Here is a 21,019-nt window from a genome sequence, read left to right as displayed (position 1 = left end):
AAACAGTATGGTACTGGCACCAATACAGACACATAAATCAGTGGAACAGAATAGGGAGCCAGAAATGAACCCACACATGTATGGTCAGTTAATCTATGACAAAGGAGGCAAGAATATGCAATGGGGGAAGATAGTCTTTTTACTCAATAGTACTGGGAAAACTAGATCACTTTCTTACACCATACCCAAAAATTAATTCAAAATGGATTAAAGACCTGGTGCCTGGGTGGCTCAGTTGGTTAAGCATCTGCCTTCGGCTCAGGTCATGATCTCAGGGTCCTGGGATCGAGCCCCATGTTGGGCTCTGGGCTCCATGCTCAGTGAGGAGTGTGCTTTTCTCTCTCCTTCTCCCCCTCTCCCAGCTCATGCGTGCGCACACACGTGTGCTCTCTCTCTCTCTCTAATAAATAAAACCTTTTAAAAAATGGATTAAAGACCTAAATGTGAGACTTGATACCATAAAACTCCTAAAAGAAAACATAGGCTATAATCTCTTGGACATTGGCCTTAACAGCATATGTCTCCCGAGGCAAGGGAAACAAAAGAAAAACTGTTGGACTACACCAAAATAATAATAAAAAAAATTTTTTTTTGTACAGCAAAGGAAACCATCTTCTAAACAAAATGGCAACCTACTGAATGGGAGGAGATATTTGCAAATGATATACTTGAGAAGGGGTTAATATCCAAAATATATAAAGAACTTATACAACTCAATGCCAAAAAAGCAAACAGTTCTATTAAAAAATGGGCAGAGACCTGAATAAACATTTTTCCAAAGAAGACCTACAGATGGCCAACAGACTATAGAAAGATGCTCAACATCACTCATCATCAGGGAAATGCAAATCAAAACCACAATGAGCTATCACCTCACACCTGTCAGGATGGCTCATATCAAAAAGACGAAATAAGTGAGAACAAAATTATCAGACTTTTATTTTCTCACTTTCACAAATCAGATTGGTAACAGAGTCAAATTTTTTCAAAAACAGTATTTTACATACAATTAGGTGGACTGGGTTGTTAATTTGACCTCTGTTGAGTATATTTTTCCAGTTCTTTTTATAGATTTAGAATTGCCAAAGAAGTTCTCAGAAGGGTAGTGGAAAGACTGAGAATTTGACTTGAAAGATTCAGTTTATAAGTGAAAAGGCAGAACTGAAATCCTGGTAGTTAAGTTCTAAACCCATTGGATTATTAACTTCATTTTAAGGGTTCCTTTCAATAAGTATTATTTTAGGCACAGAAATTACTTGTCTTGGCTTATATTTCCCAGTGATACCAGAATAAAATTAGTAGTTTACAAATCTTAAATTATACTTCCACACACCCCTGTGGTAGTAAACTCGGTAAACTATCCAAAATTACCCTCCTAACACAAAGATATCTTTGTTAATCAGATTTTGGAAATATGTCAGTTTGTCAGAGACAGAGTTGCATTCTTGAAAATTTAGACTGAAATATAAGTGTACTTGTTAATTCAAAAAAGTATCACGGTCATTTAAAAATGGTTTAATGCAAAATGAAGTTAAAACAATTCTTAGCACTAGATTATATTTTGTTCCTAAGAATTATTCAAAATTAAGTAGGGATTCTACAATAGAATTCAAATAGTATGTTGGATCAAATCACTTCAACCAATTTATTAAGGTATTTTAAAGGAGAAACATTGACATGCAGGTAAATGTACCCATACAGTTGCCAAAAGAAATAGTTTTAAACCAGTTTGGGTTTAAAAGACCTTCAGTACCCCTGGAGCATATAATAGCTTAGTTCTTAAGGCCCCCAGGGAAGAAAAGAGCTTATTAATAAAGCAGGGAACATGATATTCTGGTATTTTTATTGTTATTAGGCAATAATACTCCCATAAGAAATACCACTAACGTGGAATTATAAATAGGCATAACTTCAGGACACATTATTGGTAGGTGGCCTCTAGTTACAGAAGATGGTTAGTGTTCAAACTTTGACATTAGTCCTGATGATTGTGCCAAAAAGGCCAGATTTGTAATTTACATTGGATTTGTGCCTTCGGCTATTTCTAAATGTACAGTTCTCAGATTTGTCTTGAATAATATGATTATTAGATCTAAATCTATATTAGATGAATATAGATTTCTGTTATTCAGTGGCACAAGAATGTATATCATCTCTCAATGTTTTTATTTTAAGTAGTTACACATGCAGTCTGTCTTTCATTTTTACTTTGATTTTGAGGTTTCATTATAGAATAATGTGATGGATTTTTTTTTTTTTAAAGCAAAGCTAAATCTGAATGAGTATTATCTCTTTCCAAAGTAATACCCTGGAACTCTGTAAATAAGTACTGTTAATGTTCACAATACTTTTGGAATGCCTCTTTAAAAATTATCTTTAGAACCTATAGCAATTCTTTTAAATATCACAATGATGACATTTTAAGAAAAACCCTTTGAGGCTGATATTGATTCTTGGGAATAATAAGAATGAGGATATTGATCCAAGTTAGCATTTGGTGTTTTTTTTTTTTTAAGATTTTATTATTTGACAGAGAGAGAGAGAGAGCACAAGCAGGGGGAGTGGCAGGTAGAGGGAGAGGGAGAAGGAGGTTCCCTGCTGAGCAGAGAGCCCAACGTGGGGCTTGATCCCAGGACCCTGGGATCATGACCAGAGCCGAAGGCAGACGCTCAACTGACTGAGCCACCCAGGCGCCCCCCAAGTCAGTATTTGGATCTAGTTCTTATTTTACAAAATATTTGTTCAAATCCATTACCTACAAGATAGAACATTGAAACAGTCAACTGGTTATAGTAGATTTACTAGATTTTTAGTGGATTTTACTATCTACTAGCATCCTAATACCAAGTATTTGACTTTTCTGTCTTTCTCTTAGGGGCACTACTCACTGCTATGTCTGTTCCCATGATCTTGGGTGTTAATCAGCATTCCTGGGCATTACTTGTTGCTAAATGGTGTCTAAGGATCTTTCTAGTTTGAAAATCTTATGACGCTAATCACCTGCAGCAAAATAACATACAATTCTCTTGCTGCTCAAAACTTGATCCCTAGTGTTTTGTGGAAGTTGCTGGCTTTTAGAAATAAACAGTTTGATTTAGACTAAATTGAGAAGGAGACATAGACAGATTTAGTGATTCAAACTGCAGAAGTAAATGACATGATTGAGGTTGGGGATAAGGTATTTACTGAAACCTGCATTTGAGGAGACCTTTAATTCTCTATGTTAAATCTGCAGATGGAGTTTATAAAAACATTTTCTAAGTTTCTGTGAAGGCGTTCTGGCCAAGAGAAATGATGCAGGCTAGAAGTGGAAGGTCACAATGCAGTGGTATGCAGAAGCACAGATCGGTCTTTAGAGCCAAAATTGCCCTGAGCATTTCAGCCTGTATGGGTGCTGCCTCAAACTGGAGAGACCGGGATGCAACCTGCCCCTTCCCGGATACCCAGCTCTCCACACTCCACCTTTGCAATCCATTAGATGGCCTCTAGGCATAATTCTTAGAAAATCTTGCTTCATGTCATCATTATAATCGGTTTCCTGTTAAAATGTAAATTGTTACAATGTAAAAGTAACATGTCATTTGTCTAGTTCCATATCCTCTTTCACATACTTGATGCTTTTCCATACTTCACGCTTTGTGTTTCATGTCCACTGAACCAACACTCCCAACACACCCCTCCCTCTCAAACCTTTCCACTGTCTTGCTAATAAAAGGCTCCCTTATATCCTCACTTCCTGACTGGATGTTCCCTTTCCCATCTTGCTTCATGGCAACATGGCTCCCATTTAAGACTTCCACTGTTCATGTAGTGCGTTCAAACAGTGATGCTTATTGGTCCACACAACATTTTAGGGTTGGGAGATGAGATCAGTGGCTTCTCTCCTCTGTCCCTTTCAGACTATCAGCCCTCCGTCCTTAGGTAACCCCTCTCCCCCACATGCTTTTTGAGGTTTATGTCAAGTAGCTTATCATCTGTGTATCTTCTCCCAGTTTCTTTTTTTTTTTTTAAAGTCTTCTCCCAGTTTCTTAACTACTCTCCCCCGTTCTTGCCCATTTTCAAAGTCTTGTTCTCAGCTCCCTTTAACTTTCATGTCAATGACCTTTCTTGTATGTTGGCCTTTCTCTTTCTTAAGATCTTCATTTCTAATGGCCTTTAGTGCTACATCACTTAATATACACACTCATGGCCATTATCATGGGCCTAATCTTCCCCTGCAGCTGTTCAGACTCTAAAATACCAAAGTCATACATCTTAATATCTCCTGACAACTTCCTTTGCTTACATATGTCTGTGGTTGCTCAAACGCGGCTTACCCAAAGCTGGACTCAAAATCGTCCTTATCAAACCTGCTTCTCCTGAGGTTTCCTTTTTTTTTTTTTTTTTTTAAACATAATCCATCCTTTACCAAGTTGCCCAAGCTATAAACTTGGAATTCACTCTTGATTTCTTTTTTTCTCATCATCTGCTTCTCTACACTTGATATTGTTATTCTGTGTCATGAGTGTTTCTCAAATCCATCTATTTGTTCCTGCCCTCATTCTCGTTTCCAAGTGCAGGGCTGGGTTTTTGCAGTAGCCTCCTAAGTAAGCTTCTTGCTCAAGTCCTGCCCCTCTGGTATCCATTCTTAACCCTGATCACACACCGTGGGTCTAAAGTGGAAACTATCATGTCACACTCCCGATTTAATGTCCCACTCTTAGGGTCAAGTGTAAACCTCCTAATACCAGTGAGAGGCCCTGCGTAATCTGGCCCTGTTTACCTCTGTAGCCTTAATTCTTGTCTCTTTCCCTCTAAACACTGTGATTCAATCATACTTAGTTTACTTCAGTTCCTGGAATATGATGTTGATTTATTTAACTCTGGACCTTTGAGTATGTTCTCTCTGCCTCCCAAATTCTTCCTCTTTCTCTTTAACTTGGCAAGTTCCTACTAATCCTTAAGACTCTAGCTTCCTCTAGAAAGCCTCTCCTAATCCCCTTAATTCTAGATGGTGCCTTAAATTTCCTCTATTACAGCTCTTATCACACTGCATTGTAATCTCCTATTTACTGTATCCTCCACAAGATTATAAACTCTGTGAGGGCAGGAATGTGTCAACAGCACTTAGGGTAATTCCTGACCCCTAGTTGGCACTTGGTATGTTACTTGATAAATGAATAAATAAGGGAAAGAAGGAAAGATAAGATTTCTTTTTGAGAATAGCAGAAATAAGGTTGGACAAGATCTCATCACATAGTACCTATTAAAATACCATGACAAAATTTTTTTTAGTATGTAAGTGATTGCAGTGGGAAAGAAAATAAAAGCAAGGAGACTAATCAGGAGATTGTAGTATTGTTGGAATCATGTGGTCCAAAGAGCCTGACCTTGAATTGAGGCACTTAGAAGAGAAAGCATAACAATTAATATGAAAGAAGGAAGAATGCATAACAGAACTTGACCACTGGGATGTGAGGTGAAAGGCAAAATAGAAAATGCTCCTCCGGTTTCGTCTTGTTTCATTTCGCTTAGCATAATACCCTCTAGTTCCATCCACGTCGTTGCAAACGGCAAGATTTCATTTTTATTTTTTATTTTATTTATTTATTTTTTTTGATGTCTGCAGGGGGAGAGAAACCATGAGACTCTTAATCTCAGGAAACAAACTGAGGGGTTGCTGGAGTGGTGGGGGGTGGGAGGGATGGGGTGGCTGGGTGATGGACATTGGGGAGGGTATGTGCTATGGTGAGTGCTGTGAATTGTGTAAGACTGATGAATCACAGACCTGTACCCCTGAAACAAATAATACATTATGTTAATAAAAAAAAATTAAAAAAAAAAAAGAAAATGCTTATAGTGCTTTGACATTGGTGGTGCCGATGATAGAAATAGGGAAAGTTTGGATAGTAAGTTTTGTAAGGAAAAAGTTTAGAATTTTTAGGAGCTTTATATATACATATTAAATTAAAACCGTAAAGGAAAAGAGTGTACTGATTTTGAAGGCAAGAAGTAACTTTTAAAATGCTTTTCAGTAAAATATACTAAGTGGAAATTTAAGTTATAAATGCAGCTTTGGAATTTGTTGAATTTTAAGGAACTCACAGTCTCACAAACTGCTTTTTTTGGGGGGGAAGCAGTTGACACCTAAACAAAATGACTCAGTTTTGTTTGTGATTCTTGGTTGTCCTTGATATAAAAGAGTTGTAATTTTTTTTTGATGCTATAGAAAATTTTACAGAAATCCATTACAAAGAATGGTTGACAGTATATAAAAACATTATCTTAAATATTTATTTCTCATTTAAAGAAAAAAAGATCCATAATATAACATTTCTCTGTCTTTTTTACTGGCATTTTGACAACAGAGAGTTGGAGCTTCTTTGAAAGATCAGCAACAGAGACAGAGATTTAGAAGTCATTTGTCTGAAGACGGATGAATGAATCCCTAAGAATCAGTGAACTTGATAAGGAGAAGATTGTAGAGGGAAAAGAATGAACGAATAGATGATTACTGCTGAATCTATCATCTCCACACTCATGGAGAATAATTAAGAGGTGTCGCCAAAATATAATAGGTGGGGTGATAAGAAAAATGAGAGGAATATCTAAATGTTACACAATGATACAAAAGTAAGGTAGTAGGAAGTAGAGCCCTAGTACAGTGAGCTAACACGGGAGTGAACAATTTTCTGTTCTTAGTTCTTACCTACAAGGAAGAATTACACTTGGGTGGTTCTTGGCCAGAGGGAACCTCAGTGAACTTCAAATTACTTATCCTAGAATTCTAGAATATTCATAATCTGAAACTTGGCAACCAGTACTGATCTTCTGAAGTTCCTCAAACTAATATCCTCCATGTCCTCCAGCACAAACTTTGAGGCCTCTGTGATTTTATTCCCCTCCCGGCTCTTTCCCTCATTTGAATCCTAGCCAAGGGCCCAACTGAAGCCTCCTCTAATTCATGTTGTCTTCCCCAAGTCCCATAGTGGTCTCTTTTATACTCCTGATTTTCCTTTTAACCTGAACCTTTAAATTTTTGCTTATATCCTTTGTCTTCCCAGTGAGACTGTAAGCATTTTAAGTACCAGATCCATGTGTCCTGTTGCTACTTAATTCTTTGAGCACCCTCAGACCTCAATTACATTATTAAAAATGAGTAATTTGTAACAAATTATCTTTGAGGTACCCATCAGAACTAAAGTGCTCTGGATCTTAACTACTACCCAGTGCCATGTATGCAGTAAATCCTAAAAGAACGACATTTTACTGTATCTCTTGGGGAAAATCAAAATGTGTTTGGTTGACCTGGTTACAGTGAATTCTTAATAGTTTATAATCAAAGAAAGACTAATTGTTTTCACCAATATCTGTTTATATACTTTCTATAATGACAATACCTAGATTATTGAATACATACAAACGCTGTCTTGCTAGTTTTATAAAACGATAACTCCTTTATTTTATCACTGCAGTCCTTTTATTTGTAAATATACTGTTCACTTCGTTGACTTGATCATGACATTGGTGCTCTGTGGGAGCCGGTATATATAGTAGTTAAAACCCTGGGCCCTGCGGTTCAGTCCAGACCCTACCACTTATTAGCAATAGTGCACTCAGCTATAGCCCTTAATCTCTCTGAGCTTAAGTTTCTTCATCTGTAAAATGGGTAATAACTACCTTCTTCTTTGGGTTGATGAGAGAATTTAAATGACATAATCCATGTAAAGAGTGGAGCGCAATGCGTGGCACTCACTAAGTGCTAGATGTGGTGATTAGTCACTATAATGAGGTTTTCTGTGATTTAACAATGCCACAAGAGAAAATTTGCAGTTTTCACAGGTTAATTTTATGGGTGGTATTTCTGTTAACTTTTAAAACCATTTACACCCACTATTTTATGTGATATTTTGATCATAAAATAGTAGGTTCTTTTCATAGTTATGTAGAATTGAATTGGCTAACTTCCTTGTGTTCCTCTACTTATAATTTCATAGTGACAAGGTTGGTTCAACATGAAACAAAATATCTCCTACATGGTTTTCTTTTATTATATGATGCAGGATGCTGTATCACAAAATGAATCCAGGATGCCTCTCTCTAAATCTTTAAGAGTCAAATCAGAGTTAACTACCAGGTAGAGAAAAGTCACGAAATTAAAAAAGGTACACAGTATTCTTCAGGGGATAATTCTAAAATAAACTTTTGTAAATGATAAAGTATCTAGTGTAGCATTTTACTCCCTATGGCTGGCTCTTCCTAGATTTTACTTAGAAAATATTATAAAACTGTAGCCTGACCACATTGTGTCCTAAACACTGAAGGCAAACCATATTGTGGGGATTTCATTTTAACCGCAGAGAAATTGTAACAAGTCCAAAACCGCAGGACCCAAGTAAGTAGTAGATCCGGGAATAGAACTGAGAAGGCTCTGATTCGTCTTCACGTACTGAAACCACAGGTTCTGCTGCTTCTGAACATAATGACAGATCGTCTAGTGTTGCTAGACCATCAGTACATGACCCATCAGGAGCAAACTGTATGAGGACACTGTCTAAAAGCGTGTAGCCTTTACTTTCTAAAGGCCTGTGTGGAAACCAGAGAAGTAGGGAAGGAGCCATTACAAGCACCAGATGATTATCGACTGATATTTGTGTTTGGGGTAATCAGTTGCTACCACAAAGTTTGCTTCTTTGCTAAGGTTGTAAAAGAAAAGTAGTAATTTCTAACCAGGGAAACGCTTTTTTGCCCATTCTTAAAAACATTTTAGTGATTTTTAATAAAGCTAACTAAAGAGTTTACTAGAATGGCATCATATATATAAGGAGCATAAAAATGTTATGTTCCTTTCAAGATTTGACCTTACTCCCACATTTTACTTTTAAATTTTTGCCCCTTTTGCCTTTAGTTGATTTCCAGAGCCCTGAAATGGTTGTTTTGAAGGATTTGTTCTGCTCTGCTGTTGCTGTTTGGGGAAAAATCTTCCCAACTTCCTCACTCTGACAGGCCTATATTCCCTTAATATTTTATATGGATAAAAATTCCTTGTTATTATATTTTACTGTTTTATTTTATCATAGACTTTTTGCAGGATTATTTTCTTTCTTCCTGAAATATACCCTTGAAAGATTCCTTTAGTTGAAGTCTTTTGGTTTTTATTTATCTGAAGATGTCTTTGTTTCAACCCTACTTTAAAAAAAAATTCTTTATTTTCACTTTTTTTATTGAAGTATAGTTGAATCACAACCTTACTCTTGAAGAATAGCTTTGGTAGACATGCTATTCTAAGATGACAATTATTTTCTGTTAGGCCTTTGAAGATACCCACTGTTTATTGCTTCTGTTGTTGCTATTAAGTAAAAAATATTTCGTGATTATAGGGCACTCGTGTCAGTCTTCGCACACTGAGAACTTATATTAATCACTTAATTCTGATAAACTTATGATAATATGCCATTATTATTCTCATTTATTCTAGTGGAGACATAGAAGCACAGGACAGTTAAGAATACAGAACAAGTGAGGACAGGATTACACGCCAGGAGCTCGGACTCTAAAGCCTGTGTTTTAAACCAATGCCACAGCCAAGTGAATACATAAAGAGAAAGATGAGAGAGAAATATTACTAAGTATTAAAGATATTTAAAAACTGTAGTGGGTGCCTGGGTGGCTCAATTGGTAAACGACTGCCTTCAGCTTGGGTCATGGTCCCGGCGTCCCGGGATGGAGTCCCGCATCGGGCTCCCTGCTCGGTGGGGAGTCTGCTTCTCCCTCTGACCTTACCCCCTCTTGTGCTCTCTCTCTCTCTCAAATAAATAAAATAAAATCCTTAAAAAAACTGTAGTAATGAAAACAGGCTTTTTTTCCCCCTAGATAAAGAGATCAGTACACTAATCATTACCATTGGACTATTTTTACAAGGCAGCATCAATATGCTGTGCCTGTTTTCTCATATGTAAGATACTACTACTATCTGCATCATAGAGTGGTTGTAAAGAATAAACAAGTGTATACAGACACATGCATATTAGGAGTGAAAAAATATTTGTTGCCACTAGCAATAGTAGAATAAAAGAGGAAAAGCCCAGAAACCAACCCTACTATATAACAGAATATAGTATCTGGTTACAGGTGATGAGAGGAAATGGTAGACTAGTGCTGGCGTAGTTGGGTGAATTGTCTTTTTTTCTTGAAATTCTATTCCGTAGACATCTGGGATGTCATACTTTTCTGTGCCTTCTCCTAAACATGTGATAATTTCTTCTTTCACCTTGGTAGCATCCTCAGCTCTTAAGCATTGGTGTTTCCTATTACTCTGTCCTTCGCTACTGTATATAGATGTGTGTGCATCCTAATAGAGTCTCACGGTTTTAATTACCGACTATATATACTGACTTGTAAATATATAAAACAGAAATTTTTATTATCTTTTTTTAAAAAACTACCTCAAAATAGTAAAAAAAAAAAAATAATACCAGATGTAGAAATTATTTCCTAAATTGATGATATCACTAGAAGAAGTTTTCGATTAATATTTAAGGAAACATTTGTGGAGAAGACTGTAATAAGCGTACCATCAAGGACAGCAACTATAAATAAAAAGATAGATCTGACTACATAAAAATGTAAAATTCCTGGGGCACCTGGGTGGCTCAGTCGTTGGGCATCTGCCTTTGGCTCAGGTCATGATCCCGGGGTCCTGGGATCGGGCCCCACGTCGGGGTCCCTGCTCAGCGGGAAGCCTGCTTCTCCCTCTCCCACTCCCCCTGCTTGTGTTCCTGCTCTCGCTGTCCCTCTCTCTGTCAAATAAATAAATAAAATCTTTAAAAAAAATTTAAAATTCCTTTTGTAAAAACAAACAGGAACAGTGTACATGATTAATGGCGCAGTATACTAGAGTAGGGAAACCATATGCACATGTAGGAGACAAGTGAAGAAAGCAAGATTTAAAAGGATTGGGAAACATTAGGAGTAACCATTGGGTGTACTGGAAGTGAAAGCTGACCCAGAACAAATAAGAGGAATCACACATAGAGTAGCAGTGGGAGTCTAGCCCAGGGTAGAGACCATAAATCGGTAATAGCAAGGATGTTCATGGCTATATGGCTTTCTCTGGCAACGCTTAGAATCTTGGGTTATCAGTAGTGTTAATTTCTTTTGCCTTGGATAGGTTAGGTAGGTGGATGATCATACGAATAAAGGGTCAGACAAGGAAGCTGTTCATATCAGAAATAAAAATCTGTCCAATATACTTCAAAAGCTCAAAGCTCTACAGTGTTTGGCCATTGCTGTAGAATAAAAACCAGAACCCTAGGATTGAATTTTAGGGTTTCCAATATAAAATTCTGACCTTTTCTTTTAGTACACCCTCACATGTATCACCACATGACTGCCAGATAGGGCTTCTTGCTATTTTTTGAAAAATGTTTTCTCTTTGAGTTTTCACCTCAATTGTGTTGCTTCTAGTATTTACCTGGCTTGTAAAAACCTATATCTCTATTTTTGAAATCATAGCTGTTCCTTAAAACTCAATTCATTTATTACCTGGCCTGTGACCCCAGCCAGAAGTGGTATCTGTCCTCTCAACATCTATAATTCCTTGTTTATACCACTTTTACATTACTTTTCATTTATTTCAAAATACTTTGTTTATACTAAATTTTAAATTATTTGATGGTAGGGACTGTATTTTGTCATTTTTTTATTTCACAGTGCCAACACAATGCTTTTCCTATAGTAAGTATACAGTGAATATTTTCTGAAGGACATTGTATTACATATTTATACTAAGTAGCAAGATAGAACCTTTAGAAGAAAATGTTTTGTCTTTTCTATAGGCTAATTTTAAAGGTTTATTTTTGTATGTTATTTCACGGACCTCTTCTCATGTGAATGTTTTGTCTTATAGGTATGGGATGAATTGCCTTATTCAGTTTGAAGATTTTGCCAATATAAATGCCTTTCGTCTCCTGAAGAAATATCAAAACCAGTATTGCACATTCAATGATGATATTCAAGGTAAGCTGGATGGGGAGGGAAGTGAAGATACAAGACAGGAGGGCCCAGATACTCCCATGAAGTTAAAGAATAGATATAATGGGAACAATTGAATAAACTGGAAAGGTGGGAGATTGTAGACCATGAGTGAGGTATTCTAATATAGTATTTCCATGAAGGATTAGATCTGAGTGATGGTAAGCACCAGCATGGAACTTTGGAGGGAGACAGCCAAAGTAAAATAAGATGAATGCTACTGGAAATGAGGTGGTCAAAGAAAAGCTTAAATGTAAGATGAGGATGATAATGTTTCTCTATCCATAGTTCGTTACTGAGAACAAATATTCATTTGTACTTTATGAACTAAAATGTACTTTACAAATATAATTTTTAAAATTCACTATGCTTAAAATCTATGGTGTGACATAGCTAGATAAATGTGTTTAAAAATGATGAGTCTCTGTACCTTTTGGGGTACACTAAAGCAATGGGTTGAATCTCTCTTTTCCCCAGATCCTTTGTGATGTTAATCACATTGTTACTTTAGTGCCATTTTCATGACAGAGACGCTTTACATTATTTCAACTTTGTTTTCTTCCTGTTTTATTAAATTTCTTTTTGCGAATTTATTCATGAGAAGTGAATATGTGGAGGATTTCAGAAGGGAAGAAAAGAGTCTAATTTTACACAGCTGTAGCCCTAGCTTGAAGATACATGTATAATGATAATGTGCCTTCGATGCTGCAAACGGATTTTGTAGACCAGTGTCTGAGTCACTTACCAGTCCATTTTGCAGTGGTCTCTAAAATACGTTAGGGGCGGGCTCCTGGGTGGCTCAGTTGGTTAAGCGACTGCCTTCGGCTTGGGTCATGATCCTGGAGTCCCGGGATCGAGTCCTGCATCGGGCTCCCTGCTCAGCAGGGAGTCTGCTTCTCCCTCTGACCCTCACCCCTCTCATGCTCTCTCTCATTCTTTCTCTCAAATAAATAAACAAAATCTTAAAAAAAAAAAAAATACGTTAGGGGCGCCTGGTTGGGTCAGTTGGTGTAAGCATGTGACTCTTGATCTTGGGGTTGTGAGTTCGAGCCCTATGTTGGGTGTAGAGATTACTTAAAAATAAAATCTTAAAAAAAATAAAATAGCCACATAAACTATTAAACAAGCTGTCCTTTCTTTAATATTCTTATCTTTTGATTTTGTGGGTCCCACAGAAATGTCCATGCAGAAGTTAAAAGACTAATATTACATACTTTTGAACCATTATGCAGAATTAATAGGCATCAGAGTTCAGTTTAAGACAAAGAATGCTAAATTCAAATCATCAAACAAAATGAACATTTTGGAATTAGGGTCAGAACTCCTATCAACTAGGATTAAGAATTTAGAGGTCACGGCCTGGGCTGCATCAGAATTAAAGTCAGGAGCACAGAAAATCTGAGGCAGATGCTAAGCCAAGACCAAGAGCACTACATGTGGAGTTGCCTTAGAGACTCCACTGCAGAATATTCCCTCCTGCACCCAGCGGGTCACCACAGTGGAGGCATTAAATAATTAATTTTTCACCCCAGCTAATCTGTCCTAAAATACCATCTGCATATTTACGTATTTACACGTAGGAATTTAAGAGTATTACTGCCTTAGCCAACAAAAAGACAGATTTGAGAAAAATGGGCCCAATCTCTGACTAGAGAAAACTTTTGGCAAGTTAGTGGGGTTCTGATTAGAAATGACCAAACTATTTTGTGCATTTCTCCATACCAAAATAGTGTCCCTAGTGACACTTTTTCCCCATATGTTTCTATTTTACCTTTTTAACCTTATGTTTTTTGCCATTTTTCTCACAATGTAATACTTTCCCCACTGTGGGCATAGAAATTGCATTCCAGTGCCAAGGAAAATAATTATGTAGCTATTACAGCCTCACCATGTAAATAAATGTTTCACACTGAACCCTTGGGAGAACTTTTTTTTTTAACAGATACGTTATTTAAAGATAGTTTATGAAAAGTATTTGATTTTAAAAATACTTAAAATTCTGTATTAGTGATCTAAAATAATTTTAAATGATAGAGATTTTGGTCTTGGATAGAGATTTAGACTTTAATGCATTCTAACTATAAATTATTTTTAACCGGAAAAGTGTGCTGGTTAAATCTATTAAGAAATTGGACATTTAATAATATAATCAGGAGACCATCAGAATTCAGCAAATTCAGATCAAAATAATAAGGTCTCATCCTCTGGTCATTTAAAATCATTATAAAAAGAGTTGTTCTCATAATGGCCTCTCTGGAATGGCTATTCTCTACCATGACATTGTAAATATTTTATGTAGAAGTGTTAGCCATAATAAACTAGTTTGATTATTAAGATTATTTATTTATTTATTTATTTATTTATTTATTTATTTATTTATTTTAAAGATTTTATTTATTTCTTAGAGAGAGAGAGAGTACAAGTAAGCAGAGTGGCAGGCAGAGGGAGAGGGAGAAGCAGGCTCTTCGATGAGCAGGGAGCCCGATGCAGGGCTTGATCCCAGGACCCTGGGATGATTATTAAGATTTTTTTAAAAATAAGGTAAATGTAGCCTAATCTTATACTAAATGCTTTGATAATTGAAAAGATCAAAATCAGACATGGTAGAACAGACTTTTCACAAAAGAAGGGAGACCACTGGCCAGAAAACAGTTTAATAGCTTCAGAATTTAACGCCACTAAGTTTTAGAAAATGTATAAAACAGCAAATGAGAAACTGATTTTCTCTATCAAGCTGGCAAAAATTTTTATTATAATCCCAGTGTTAACAATGCTGTAAGAAGATAGGTACCCTTATATATCTATGGAAATATAAACTGGTGCGACTCTTGGGGAGGCAGTGTGTGTCAAAAACCTTAAAAGTCTACAGCTCTTTGATCCAACAATTCTCTTTTTAGAAATTTATCCTGAGCAAATAAAGGTGTGTAAAGAAAATGTACAAGGGTATTTATTTGTTTATTTTAAATATGTATTTATTTTTTTAATTGAGATATAACTGACATAGAACATTGTATTAGTTTTAGGTGTCCAACATAATGATTTAATATATGTATATATTGCAAAATGATTACCATAATAAGTTAACATCCATCATCACCACGTATGGTTACAATTTTTTTTCTTGTGATGAGAACTTTTAAAATGTACTCTTAGCAACTTTCAAATGTACAATAATACAGTGTTGTTAACTATAGTCACCATGCTGTACATTACATCTGCAGGACTTACTTAGAAGTCTGTACCTTTTGACAACCTTAATGCCTTTTCCCACCCCTCACCCCTAATCTCGAGTAATCTCACCAATCTGTTCTCTATATCTATGAGTCTGTTCGTTTTTGGTTTTTGGTTTTCTTTTTAGATTCCACATGTAAGTGAGCTCATACAGTATTTGTCTTTCTCCATCTGACTTATTTCACTTAGCATAATACCCTCAAGATCCATTCCTGTTGTCGCAGATATTAGGATTTCCTTCTGCTGAATAATATTCCATTGTGTATGTGCCTGTCTGTGTAATGTATCACATTTTCTTTATTCTTCCATCCATTGATGGACATTTACATTGTTTCCATGTCTTGGCAATTGTAAATAATACTGCAGTGAACATGAAGGTGCAGATATCTTTTCAAGATAGTGATTTCATTTCCTTTAGATACCCAGAAGAGAAATTGCTGGATCATATGGTAGTTTTATTTTTAATTTTTTGAAGAATCTCCATACTTTTTTTCATAGTGGCTGTAGCAGTTTACTTTTCCCCTAGCAGTGCACCAGGGTTCCCTTTTCTCCACATCCTTGCCAACACTTGTTACTTCTTGTCTCAGGTAATAGCCATTCTAACAGACACAAGGTAATACCTCTTGTGGATTTGATTTGCATTTCCCTAATGAGTGATGCTGAAAGCCTTTTCATGTACCTGTTGGCCATTTATATATCTTCTTTGGAAAAATGTCTGTTTAGATAAGGATATTTACTGTTATTAACATTATTGTTAACATTATTTATTGTTAACATTATTATTGAGTGTTATTTTTTCAATTAATTATACTCTGATCACAAATGATCTTTTTTAAAGCATGCATATTCTTGTGATTCAAAACAAATATTTCAAAAGAATGATATACCTAAGAAAAATTGACATGAGTGTTTTATTTTAAATTATTATAATAAAAACAAAGACATTTAGAAGGTACTTGTCTCATTGTAGAAAATACAGGCTTTAAGCCTTAAAAATAACTTTCCAAACTCATTGCCAGAATTAAAATTTCACATCACGAAAATGTTAATAACAAATCTTAACACACTAGAGTTGAACAATAAATAAAACCCTAATTATTTTTTTTACCAAAAAATCATGAACTAATGAATAACAATAGAAAGTTAACATTAATTTCAAAAGACATCGAAAAAAATAGTAAAGATGGTTTGTAAAAGGCAGCATTATATTTGTTCTGTTCTTGATCAATTGAATGCAGTAAATTATTCTGGAGGAGCCTAAACTATGGCAGTAATAGTTGTAAAGCAGTGCTGATATGAAGCCCCCCCCCCAATAGTGTTTTGTTCCTGATGTAGGTGGCTCACAGAAGTGTCCCAAGCTTCTGCATTCCCATACACAGTTTTCACTTTGTGAAGTCATGGGTCATCTTGGTGCCCTCAGGGCCTTGACCTTCTCTCTGGAGGTGGCACATACTTGGTAATGCAGCTCTCCACAGCACTGGGGCCAGTAAAAGGCTGCGCATGGTCATACTGAGGATTAGGAGGTACGCCTCTGAGAAACGAGGCCTGCTCTGTGTGCTTTGCCCCCAAGATGGAAGAGAACCTGCTCCCTTGGGCCCCCGCAGCCACGATCCACTTGACATCCACGCTGGTCTTTAGCAGGAGGAGACAAGGACCAGAGATGCCAGAGCAAACTTCATGATCACCACCGACAAAGTAGGGACCTTCAGGATGGTGAGCTCTTACACCACAAAAGTGGGAAACAGAGGTGAAGACCTACATATGGATGCCAAGAAAATGATAATCAAGAAGTCACAAAGAGGCTTAATTTAAGACAGGATCTCCTCGGTAACCATGTGGCCTTGGGAAGAGATGAGCCCAGCTCCATGGAGACATCCAACAGCTCCATGACTATTAACATTAAAAAGATGAAAGCAGAGATTCCTAAGATACGAATTTTTTTATTCCCTTTGCTTTACATACACACAATATGGTCCTATGAGGTAAATCTTTATAACAATTTTATAGAAGAACAGCAGCATATATGGAGAAAAGAATCTGACCAACAAGCCAGTATTCACAGGACAGCCATGACAATACTGAAATCAGTACTGGCCCCTGCTTGGATAAGTGTCGGCAGGCCAGCCATGACTAGGAAGCCCAGCAGCACATTCTGCACTTGGAGCATTTCATGCAGCATGGTCAGGACTACTCTTGCACCCCAGGCACTACCCATGATGGACACGAAGGGTATGCTCGATAAGGACAAGCAAGTAGAAATAAAGATCCCCTGAGTGGGTCTGATCTGTAAGAGGTGTCCCCGGAATAAGCCAGATACAACCACTAATCATGTCATATGACACAGTCCTGGTAGGGCGATCTTCCCTACCTTTTAGCTCTGCTAGGGAAAATTCTAAGCCAGTAAGAAAAAGAGTAAAGAACCCCAAATTCTCCTAATGTCTCCACTTGTACTGTAAACTGAATCCTATTTATTCCTGGTGTTCCCAAGTGTACCACAAAGAGTGTAATGAAACATTGTAGGCAGTCCTGTTGCGAACAGCCAGCTACAAGTAAAGACAACATTCCTGTGGTAACTGTGTTCTTTGCGAAGTGGTGCAATGCAGCTGGGGTTGTTGCCTCTCTGGGGTTGTTCTGGGAGTCAGTCAGCACGCTAAGACCCACATCATACTCCATTTCTCATTTTGTGCGATTTTGCTTGGAGTTGGACTCTACCTCCACCCTCAGAGCTGCCTCAAAATTGACCCCTTCTTTGACCGATCGATGTATTGTCATCGAAAGTGTATTCTTCCATATCTTCCTCAGAGCAATATGCTGCCTTTCTCCCATCTTCAAGAATATCATCAAGCATGGATAAACTTTTGTTTTGATGTGTATTTTTGAGGGCTTCACCTTGGTGTTTTCCTGCTGCCAGAAGTCCCACACATTGTCTTTTCCTTTATTGTAGTCTTGCACAAGGCCTCCAGGTGCTGCATGCTGCTCTCCTTCTTGCTCACATCTTCATAATCTCCCTGCAGGGCTCTCTGGAGGCCATAGATAACCTGGAAGACTGTGCATTTTGACTTCCATTCAGCTCTTTTTGGAAAATTTCAAATGTGTGCACCTGGAACATTGTTTCTTCATCCCACAGGCCAGCATCTTTTTCCACTTCTCTGATTGCCCTTTTCAGTTGGTAAAGAACCATAGTCTTTTAGCAAAGACGCCAAGAGAGCTTTCTGCAACTACGGAGGACCCACTGCTTCCTCTGAGTTCTAACTGCCCCTCTGCCTCATCAAGCTGTAACTTGATGACGTGTTCCGATACCTCTTCTGGTTCCACAGCATCCACTAGCACATGAAGCATTAGAAGCAACATCCAGAAGTCATTTTTTCTAATCCCTTCATGATCCAATTTTAGAGGATAGGGCAAGACTGTCCAAAGATTTCTCCTAAGCTGAGCTTGCATTTTATTTATTTTTATTTATTTTTTATTTATTTTTTAAGATTTTATTTATTTATTGGACAGAGAGAGACACAGCAAGAGAGAGAACACAAGCAGGGGGAGTGGGAGAGGGAGAAGCAGGCTTCCCACCGAGCAGGGAGCCCGATGCGGGGCCTGATCCCAGGACCCTGGGATCATGACCTGAGCTGAAGGCAGATGCTTAATGACTGAGCCACCCAAGGCACTCCTGAGCTTGCGTTTTAGAGACCCATTTTCAGCTGATACCGAATGGGGCACCTGACGCCACACGCAAGGAATTCTGGAGCAAGCAGTGTGAGTATGGCAGGAGCAGAGCCAATGAGTCCAGCATCAGTTACTTAGCTTCTTTGGAGCCTGGCCCAACTACAGCACGTCCTGAGTCTGGGTCAAACCTTCCTATATCCCTTTCCAGGTGGCAGGTGACAGGGCTGCCCTCCAGGGCAGGGGAAGGAGATTGGGTTAGGTTCGAGGATGGCCCTCACTACCCATTGTCATCTCTGGAATGCAGTCTCTATTGTAATGTTATTTTTAATAGCAAAAAATGAGAACCCCTCTAATTATCCAAAATAGACATTAAATAAATTATGACTTATATTATGGAATATTATAACTATACAAAATACTTTAAAATATGTTATTGACATGGTATAGTAGTCATAAGATATTTTTAAGTGACAGAATGTATGTTAAAATAGTAGGCGTGGCATGAGATTTTTTTTACAAAATAAAATTTTCTTTAGTTTGCATATATCAGATATAGAGAACAGTTGTAAGAATATTCATCAGAATGTTGTAAATGATTCGACCTAGGCAGTCGGATTATAGGTGATCTTTTTCATCTTTGTCCATCTGGATTTTAACTGTTTAATGCATTTGTTACAATGTGCATGTACTTATGAATAAATTTTTCAAGTATAAAAAGACAGCACTTTTTACTGAGTTGTTGAGCCATAACACAAAAATACATAATCTTTTGTTACTTAGTACCAAAAACCTATTGCTTCGATTAGTGTTCTTTTCAAAGTGGTACTGTTATTAGTTAATGTTGTAATTTGTATAGACTATTTTGCTATATTAGAATTTGTCAAATATTTATCCAAAAAAAAAAAAAGAGGTACATGAATTAGAATGCAGCACTATTTTGTCAGATATTCTTTTTACAAGAGAATTTAATTGAGCAGAATTTTTCAAACATGACTTTGCTTTCCTAATAGTGAAACCAGACCAATTAGGAAAAGCTCATTAGTATTATGCTGAGTGAAATAAGTCAATCAGAGAAAGACATGTATCATATGATCTCACTGATATGAGGAATTCTTAATCTCAGGAAACAAACGAGGGTTGCTGGAGTGGTGGGGGGTGGGAAGGATGGGGTGGCTGGGTGATAGACATTGGGGAGGGTATGTGCTATGATGAGCGCTGTGAACTGTGTAAGACTGATGAATCACTGACCTGTACCTCTGAAACAAATAATACATTATATGTTTTTAAAAAAAAAAAAGGAAGATAGTAGGAAGGGAAAAATGAAGGGGGGCGGAATCAGAGGGGGAGATGAACCATGAGAGACTATGGACTCTAAGAAACAAACTGAGGGTTCTAGCGGGGGAGGGGGGTGGGCAGATGGGTCAGCCTGGTGATAGGTATTAAAGAGGGCATGTATTGAATGGAGCACGGGGTGTTATATGCAAACAATGAATCATGGAACACTACATCAAAAACTAATGATGTAGTGTATGGTGATTAACACAACATAATAAAATAAAAAAAAAAATTAGTGGATAGCTTCTTTTCTTGTGTCTTTAGCCTCTTCCTCTCTACTGCCTTCTTCCCATGCTTAAATTGCTTTAATTCTGAAAATAATTGCCTTGACCCTAACATTCTTTCCTCCAACAGCCCTTGTCATTCTTCCCATAAAAACATAAAAATAAAATATTTTTCTTGACCCTGTTTCCCTCCCGTTTCCATCTCCATCTCCATCTCCATCTCATTCTTTCTTTTCTTATCTACACTCTTCCAAGGACTACTGTACACCTGCTGTCTCTGTTCTTCATCTTTTATTTATTCCTCAGCACACTGCCCTCCAGCTTGGGCTCTAGCATCTATCACTAAAATGGCTCTCTGAAAGATCACTAGGATGGAATCACCAGATCCAGTAGTTATTTAGCATTTTCTTTCTTGACTGACCTTTCTTCTGTTTGTTGCTACTTCTTCCCTTTGGTTCCATGGTACCATATACTTTCTTGCTTCCCACTCCTTTTTGATCATTTTTTTTTACTTAGCCATCTTCCCCTGTATCACATTCTTCTGCCCTTTTCCCTAA

General features: G+C 37.2%; 1 protein-coding gene and 1 pseudogene across 1 annotated transcript in view; one reads left to right on the top strand and one right to left on the bottom strand.

The window, feature by feature from the left end:
- ME1 (malic enzyme 1) overlaps positions 1 to 21,019 on the top strand; it is a 201,644-nt gene that overhangs the window by 139,367 nt on the left and 41,258 nt on the right. Inside the window, exon 7 of the mRNA XM_034991102.1 lies at positions 11,888 to 11,997. Coding sequence (XP_034846993.1) covers positions 11,888 to 11,997 — 110 coding nt within the window. The remainder of the gene's footprint in view (positions 1 to 11,887; positions 11,998 to 21,019) is intronic.
- Positions 16,660 to 18,684, bottom strand: LOC118000869 (annotated as a pseudogene).

The sequence above is a fragment of the Mirounga leonina genome, unplaced genomic scaffold (genome assembly GCF_011800145.1).
Source record: "Mirounga leonina isolate KUSES-001 unplaced genomic scaffold, KU_Mleo_1.0 Mir_53, whole genome shotgun sequence".
Lineage (NCBI taxonomy): Eukaryota > Metazoa > Chordata > Mammalia > Carnivora > Phocidae > Mirounga > Mirounga leonina.
The sequence above is the reverse complement of the archived record's forward strand: the minus strand, read 5'-3'. Positions and strand labels throughout refer to the sequence as shown.